The 8,576-nt window shown below is 40.3% G+C and overlaps 2 protein-coding genes across 2 annotated transcripts in view; both read right to left on the bottom strand.

Moving 5' to 3' along the window:
• Positions 1 to 1,938, bottom strand: part of LOC147817103 (uncharacterized) — a 21,028-nt gene extending 19,090 nt beyond the window's left edge. Inside the window, exons 1-2 of the mRNA XM_087171744.1 lie at positions 1,789 to 1,938; positions 1,487 to 1,519 (exon numbers count right to left, since the gene is read on the bottom strand). Coding sequence (XP_087027870.1) covers positions 1,487 to 1,519; positions 1,789 to 1,825 — 70 coding nt within the window. The 5' untranslated portion in view covers positions 1,826 to 1,938. The remainder of the gene's footprint in view (positions 1 to 1,486; positions 1,520 to 1,788) is intronic.
• A 2,167-nt stretch (positions 1,939 to 4,105) lies between these two features.
• On the bottom strand, positions 4,106 to 8,574 carry LOC111648229 (Fc receptor-like protein 5; the record flags this gene model as incomplete). The annotated part of the gene is made up of 11 exons (XM_023398062.2): positions 4,106 to 4,763; positions 4,999 to 5,061; positions 5,616 to 5,666; positions 5,868 to 5,965; positions 6,060 to 6,075; positions 6,208 to 6,315; positions 6,580 to 6,825; positions 6,947 to 7,216; positions 7,398 to 7,757; positions 7,868 to 8,146; positions 8,261 to 8,574. Coding segments are annotated over 11 exons (1,813 nt in total), but the record flags the coding sequence as incomplete, so codon positions are not given.
• Positions 8,575 to 8,576: the final 2 nt, after the last annotated feature.

Genomic DNA, 8,576 nt, shown 5'->3' with positions numbered 1-8,576 from the left:
ACACAACAATGAATATTAAATGACTAAACTCACCAGTTTTCTGAATGAGGACTTCCTCACTGTTCTGACTGAACAACTCTGGGTCTCCTCTCCCTCCTCTGCAGCGGTAGAAACCTCCCTCTGTGACAACCATAACTCCGTGTGCTCTAACATCTCTTACTGGATCAGCTGCAGAGTGTGAGTCACGTCTGAACCCGTAGTATTTCCAGTCATCAGAGCCGTCCACAGAGCAGGTGAGTGTCACACTGCCCCCTGCTGGTATAACTGTCTTGTCTGCTGTCAGAAAGGCCATGGGTTCAGGTTCTGTTCAAGTTAGAAAACAAATTATTTTTTCATAACAGAGTGTTCACCAACACACGTCTCAATCATAAATCATGTTTTGTTGAAGTTAACTGATTCCATCCATTCAGCCCCTTTGCTGCCACGTTTATCAGCTCACACAGAAGTGTAACACAGCAGCCAGCACAACATGCCACGACTCAAACACAGAGTATAATTACTTTCTGTGTAAAAATGAATCATATGACTCTTTGTTATTAAAATCTTCAGGCAGGACTGTTTTACTTTACTGTAGCTGTGTTTGATCTTTTCCCGCCTTCAGAGTTATCTGCACTGTCCACTTGTTCATTAGGCTGCGCTGTTGACATGATCAAATTAATGCATGAAAAAACTCTATCTATGAAAATAACAGACTCTTCAGTAAATGCAGTTTGACATTAGGGTCAGCAAAGCATTTGGTCTCCCTCCTTCAACATGCATAGCCTCCAACAATGCCCAGATACAGTCAACTAGATATTTCACAACCACGTTTCTGGTCATTTCATATTGAAAATCCTCACAAAGTTTTAGTTGTTCTGGAGGCTCATACTGTCCCAACGTCATAGAGAGACTTTTCCTCTTGGTTTTGCCTTTCATTTGTCAAACATCTATATGTGCAATATTTGATCATTTCTGACTTTAACAGCTCCTACAGGTGAAACCAAAAGAAACTGTGTGGCAGTCAGCACACATGCCAACAACTGAAGTCAGTGAGATAATCTGTACTGCATGCAGGACACTGTGACAGACTCTGACTGGGCTTGATTCTGTCTTCATACCAGACTCATCAGTGCCCTCTGCTGGGTCACTACTCTGCCCTGTTAAGATGAGCAGATGAATGCATGAAATCTGTAAGAAGGTAACAGGCTCTGCCCTGAGGGTCAGCACAACATGACGACCTCGTACATGAACGTGCATCCAACACCAACCAGGAGAGATAAATACAACATGAACTGTTTTGAAAAATATGCAATTTCATACTGTTGAGCACAACTGAAGTCATTTATTAATTTGCATTGATAAATAAAATAAAATGTTTCATACATGATGAAATCTCAACACAAAGACGATATGATTAAGAGTGACATTGTCAGTAATAAGTCGGAGATAAATACTATATAAAATATTATATTATATAAGTGAGAAAAAACAGGAAGGAGCTTGTTACCTTCAGCCTTTCCGTAGAAGAGTGTATTCAGCACTAAAATAAAGATTGAAACCTCATCAGACGTGATCAATGTGACAAACAGTCAAAATCTATAAACATAATACCCTAGTCTATATACTGTACATGCATTGTACTGTGTATTGTAATGTGTGCAAAATAACTAGCCCATTGATCTACTTACTCCACCACACTGAACAAAGATTAATCAACAACAAAGATCTCCCAAACAAAACCACCACCTTGATAAAATCATGAATCTGCCTCTGACAGTCACAGATGGTGAAAATGACTGATGTACTCACAGAATAAGGACAGCACACAGAGCAGAGTGTGCCCCATCTCCACATCCAGCACTGACACCGTCGCCCTGCTGCTCTGCTTCTGGGAAATGTTTCTACTTTACATGAATAATAACGAGCAAAAAGAGAGAGAGAGAAAGGGACGTACAGAGGAAGAAGAAGAAGAAGAAGAAGAAGAAGAAGAAGTTACATTTCATACAAATATGGGATCAGAATTTTTCTTAGCTCCTCCTCCTGAGTATAGCTTCTCTCTTCTTACTTCCGTGTCACACAATTCAGATATGTGCTTTAGGTTTGACCACAGACTACTTTGACCAATTTTCGCTTCCTGCCCACAGAAAAAAGTTGTGTGTATCTATGTATGTGTGTGATACATACTCTCCATTGAGTATCTGATATTAAATGTTGTCTAAACGTTTCTTATTCTGTGGTGGAATTGTTTGATCTACCTGATTTACAACTGTGTTTCCTTGTCATCACTCAAATACTCAGCAATAACAGTTGTGGTGATGATACACACCGATCACACACAAGATTAAAACTACCTGCCTAATATTGTGGAGGTCCTAAGAAGAATTAAGTCTTATTAGAACTGGTGAAAGAAAAGTTCCTCTTTACACATTAAGATGTGCTGCTGTGATAGAAAGAAAAGATTGTGTCATCACCACATTCACACACACAAGGTGTTTACAAGTAGATAAGAAGAAGTGTCATATCCTATACAGGATGTTTAACGTGGTAGAAATGAAGTCCAGTACAATGCATATAGACAGATAACATGATGGTCAATATTTATTTTTGGGGGCTTTTGTGCCTTTATTGGACAGGATAGTAGAGAGAGACAGGAAATGGGGAGGCAGAGAGAGGGGGAATGACATGCAGCAAAGGCCATCCGATGCGGGACTCAAACCGGGGCCAACTTCAGCGAGAACTGTAGCCTCTACACATGGGCCGCCTGCTTAGATCACTACGCCACACGATGCCCCATGATGGTCAATAATTTTTTCTCAGTCTGAACTCTCATGAGAAGACAACAAGCAAAGCCAGAAGGTTGAGTTTGATAGATATTTATTATAAACGCTCCCACACTGTTTTCATGTTGAACACTCTCTATCACCTCTGTCTGGTTTATTACATGTGGTCAACTGGGTGTGAAACATGTCGTCTGCTGTCAGGACACACTGAACTAAAGACTGTTTCCTCATTTTTAGTGCAGCAGCTCCAAGTGAAAATGTTGCTCTTGTGTTCAGTAAAGAGATGGTGCAGATAGTTGGTGTTACTCTAAACAAAAACGTAGACACTGAGACCCGAACAATGAAAACCTTCCTCACTGAATCATTTTCACCGTCCAGTGTTTGATGTGGCCTGTCAGTCAAAAACATGTCGAATGCATGAAATACATTTGCAGTGTCACATGTAGCCTGCTGCTACAGTAACCACAGAAATAAAATACATGATGTCATTGTGGTGTAGTTACTACTCTGCAACTAGAGTCTGAGAAGAAGTAAGCCAAGCCTCTGCTTATCAGGACCAGAAATAAACTCAGCTTCACAGCTTCCTTTAACACCTGCACCTCCTTTACATGCTTTGTTGACTGGCTCATCAGATCACATCGTCCTTCACGTTAGATACAAAATTAAACTTTAATTCATTCACATTAGGTGATTTCCAACCTGAATGATATTACTCCAGTGTAGACAGGACAGTCTGCTGTGAGCTGAGGACATAAAACAAGTGGTTTGGCTTGAGCTGGAGCCTGTGTTTCCTCAGCTACAAAGACACAAACGTCACCTTCAAGTCAGTGACATCATCACCTGTTCTTACTAAAGTCTCCAAATGTGTCTGAGCTTCACTCACAGATCAAACTGCAGCATGATGACAGAAGAAAGAGGAGCAGAGACCAGCGATCACTCATTGTTGATTGTGACTATAGACTGTATATTGTGTGACACACGGTGACAGTGCTGTGTAGAACAAAACAACATGCTGGAAGCAGAAAGGACAATAAGGAAGCAGCAAGAAGAGATGCAGGTTCATGGATGCCAGAACAACCACCATCACTCTAATACAGTGTGCTGCGCCTGCAATAAAGAAGAAGAAGAAAAACTCTCTGTCGATTTATGAGAATAAACAAATATCAGGAAACTGAGCAGGCATGCTATCGTTAGCTTGTTAGCAGGAGGTATCATGACCTGCTCCATTATGAGCTTCATCTCCGGCCTCTCTCGCCTCAATTCAGATGTGGACTAGTAAAGGTGCACTAGTCACCATTTGTAACAGAAAATCCAACCATGATTGTTCACGTCACCTCATTATATTTATTTATAAACCCAATTTCTTTTAGAAGAAAAATATGAGATAAAGTAAGAAAAAGTGACACAATATGGTTCAAAATAGATAATATTAAAATATTATACAAATATTTATTTATAATCATACAACAACCCACATAAAGTCACTCAGTTTGTAAAAGGCAAACTTCTACAAAGTTGCCACATCTCTTCTAAGACAACAAGAGCATCCATTACATCTCATTTCCACTTTGAAAAACTGGCAAATCCATTTAAACGATTCCATATCAGAACAGAAGTGGTTGTGTTTATCCTGTAAGGTCTTGGCAGTCATAGCGTCATGACAAGCGAGCGGAGGTGTGTGTGAATAATGACCATTATATATGAATGTATAACATCACGGCTGACTTTAAAAGTACAGCAGTCCTACGCCGTCTAACCTACAGAATGGTTGCAACAAAGATTTACATAATGAGCATAAACACAAAAGCAAATCGTCTCAGCAGTTTTGTTATTAATGCTGGCCGTGTCTTTCTTTCATATGATTTGCTATAAAACTGCACAGGATACTGTGTCTAACATTTGGATGGCAGCAGTTGTATCAATGCTGTGAAGCGTTTCTTGAAACGTAAATGTTTTTTTCACGCTTCTTTTGTCTTCCTCGATGATGCACCTCTCTTTATGGACCTGGCACAAAATGACAACAACCACAAATTAAAACATACGTACATGATACATTTACCTGGTCAATGGGACATGTATTATGTAGTATAATGTTAATACAGTTTTACTGAATGTATTTGAAATTTGAGACACCAACATTGACTGTAATTCAAACTGTACACGACCTTTAATTACATGAGCTTCTCTTGTATTTAATATTCTTAATATTTATATATATTTTAATATTTAATATTTGTACCTGCAGCTGCATCTGGATTCACATTATAGTAGTCAGACCTGTCACCTGGATCATCTCGGTTTCCTGTAATGGTCAAAAAAAAAAAAAAAAATCAAGCTCTTTTACACTAAATGCAAAGTATGTGAGTAATTACATGTTTGTTCTGGAGCGGTTTTTCATGGTTCGGCCTCTCAGCTCTGATGAATGGAAATCTCAACACTGCAGCATCCACTTACATTTTAGATAACAGTGTGGCAACAGATTGTGTCAGGCCCTGCACTGTTTCAACATGACACCTCCCATTCACAAAGCCAGGGTCATAGAAACAGCCCTGACCTCCACCATGTTGAAATCCACATACCTTTCACCACGTAACACATTTATTAATAATAATAATAATAATAATAATTATAATAATAAGTAATACATTTGGGAATTCATTCATTTATTTTTATTTTTCATATTTTGTGTACTCACTCCTCTTTAAAACATCTTTGAGCTGAATCTGGGATATAACATTTCTGTACTCTTCCGCCCGTCCAGCTGAAATTAGAAAAAGTTTTCACCAGCTTGGATTTTACTCAGTTAAAGTCAGACCGTTCTGGACTTCTCTGCACGAACTGAAGTTTATACTGTACCATTCCCAGTGTTTTCAGAGCCTCTGATTGATTCATAGACACAGACGTCACCTACAAGTCAATAAAAATGAATCCATGATAAGAGTTCTAAACCTCAGGAAACAATTTTAAAGTACTAGAATTCGGTGTAACAGTTAAACCTGCAGCACAGTATTGTGTGATGTTATTGTTGTACATATAACAACAGGATATGAATATAGAAGAGGGGAAGAATTAGCTGTGACAGTATTCTAGATCAGACGGAGGGCTGACCGTGGAGAAGAGACGAGTATATTTGCTGTTGATTTGCATCTCGGTTGACAGTTTGGTCCGTAGCAGAGCCCTGGTCGATCTTTTCAGACTGGACGGGCCTGAAACATGTCGTCATAATAAGTAGTAAAAGTAAAAAGTAAAGTAAAGCATTTCTGTCATGAAGAAGAGGAGACAAGAGAGTGTTGTACCAACCTGTTGCAACACGGATCTGTGAACAAGACAATAATCATTACGTTGCATGATTTTGAAACGCAAACTGAATCACTGCTCCGTGTCGTGACAATGATTTTTGAACAAGCAGGGAGTAACTGATCTAAAGCAGAGAAGGAAAAGGTCTCACTCTTTGACTTCCTGCACCAGCACAACAGTAGCAGCAGCAGGAGAACAACCAGCGCGACACCACTAACCAGCCCGACGACCAGCGGCTCGGGAGATGAAGAGCGAGACGCTGCAATAATAAATAAGAAGGATTGATCAACTTCATCTATGACAGGATTACACAAGAGGAGACCTCAGTTCAGCGTGTAGTGAGCCACACGACCCAAAGCAGAACATGAATTTTTAATGTGACTCCTTCAAATATTTTTTGGTGGCAATCATCAAAAAAGAGAAACATTGCACTGTGCAAGGCCACAAAGATAAGTAAACCACACCACTTCATTTACTTTACTTGGACAGGCCCATTAATGAAGACTGTATAAATCACACTCACATTTTACTGACATCCAACTCTCTGGTGACTCATTTCCTGAATGTTCACACTTGTAGAAACCTTCGTCTGACTTTGATACCGCAGAGATATTCAGCACCCCACTGTCGTCATTGTGGATGATGTTGCCATTTTTGTAGAAAGCGAAATTAGAATAAAATGAGAGTCCTGGCCTCAATTTGCAGTGAAGAGAAACAGAATCTCCCTCGTTCACGGGATGGACGGGGCTCACCAGGATAATAACAGAATCTGTAAAACCATTAAAAAAACAAAAACATGACTAATATTAACGGCCTGACATCAAATTAATTGCGTCACAGAAAGAAACAGTAGAACAAAGACAGAAAGAATAAATGTAATGAAAACCTACAACTTGCAGTGATGTTGACTGCGTTGCTGAACTCTCCTGATCCAGACTCACACCAGTACGCATCATTCCTGGGTAAGAGACCATGGACGTTGCAGGTGGATCCAGTCCTTGTCGTAGAGCAGTATGAAGAGTATGGCAGGGAGCTGTCATCAGGAAACCTCTTCACTCTCCACTCAGTAGAGTTTCCCTCACAGCTCAGTGAGACGGAGTCAGACGTGAAGTGCTGCGCTCCGCCAGGACTCACTGTGAGAGACGCTGATGGATGAACATCTGGAAAACATGCACGGAGTAAAACGAACAACAGAGACAATATAAGATTTAAAAAACACCAACACAACGACTAGTTTGGTTTTATTGTTTTTTTATCTTTTTAAAGCAGTTTACAAGATATGTTGCTGACAAAAAAAGTTGGACAGACTTAACATCTGCTTTATGAGGGAAACCAACTCACCTCCAGACCAGACAAACTTTAGTTTACTTGTCTCAGTGTAAATCACTGGGTCTCCTCTTCCAGCCTTACACACATATCCTGCTGTGTGTGTCTGACCATGGACGATGTAGGAATCCTGTTCAGTCCCACTGCTGCTTCCAGGGAGCAGCTCATAGCTGTAGGAGTTGTAGTAATCAAAATCTATCCAGCGTCCACGTACAGAGTGGTAGCGGTTATACATGTTGATTTTGGACAATCTGGGAACAGCCTTGTACCAGTAGAACCTCCATCCTGCAGATGGATGTTTAACCTCACACTTCAGAGTTACTGAGGCTCCAGGACTCAGCCATGATGGAGACACAGTGAGGACAGGTTGTGATGCTACACAATTAACACAAACAGTACAAACACTTTCCTTCAAATACAGTATCAAGCACAAACTTGGAGACATTAATGGTTTAATTGCGTGAATGAAATATGACTTGACTTACTGTAAGATACTGTTAATTTGAAGGGAACACTCCATCCTGTTGAATTCTGTTGTGCACTTTTCAGTCTGCCCTTACACCAATAGTAGTCACCACTTTGTGATGAAGACGACAACCTAATCCTCTCTTCATTGTTGTTTGAAAGTTCATATGAGCTGGTTGTCATCCATTCATACGTCCACTCAATGTCTCCTCCCTGGATCTCACAGCGAAGTGTGATTGTCTCTCCTCTGTATATCTCAGGCCAGTTTGGTTGCACAGTCACAACAGCCCTGTTGCTGACTACGGATGTTTAAAATTCATAAATAAAAGGTACAAAAATGGCAAATTGTTATATCAGAATCAACAATTTCATTGTCTCAATAAGCTTTTACAAAAACTCTTTACCACACTCACCAGTTTTATGAATGTTGACAGGGTCGCTGAACTCTGTGTAGTACACTGGGTCTCCTCTTCCTCCTCTGCACCAGTAGAGTCCTTCCTGTGAGACACTGACTTCTCCACTTGAGTGGGAAGCAGCATCTTGTGTCGTCAGTGGTTCAGAGGTTTTCTCGCCTGTGTACCAGTAGTATTTCCAACCAGATGATGATGGGTTCACAGAGCAGGTCAGTGTCACCCTGCCCCCTGCTGGAAAGGCTCTGTTGTCAGCACTCAGGTTAGCAGTTGGTCTGTCTGCTGATATATATATGAAAAAAACATTGTTACTGTCCCT

Source organism: Seriola lalandi, unplaced genomic scaffold, assembly GCF_002814215.2.
Source record: "Seriola lalandi dorsalis isolate HSWRI2012SDOR001 ecotype SW California unplaced genomic scaffold, Sedor1 jcf7180002054972, whole genome shotgun sequence".
NCBI classification, from domain to species: Eukaryota; Metazoa; Chordata; class Actinopteri; order Carangiformes; family Carangidae; genus Seriola; species Seriola lalandi.
This window is presented reverse-complemented; position numbering and strand designations above follow the sequence as displayed.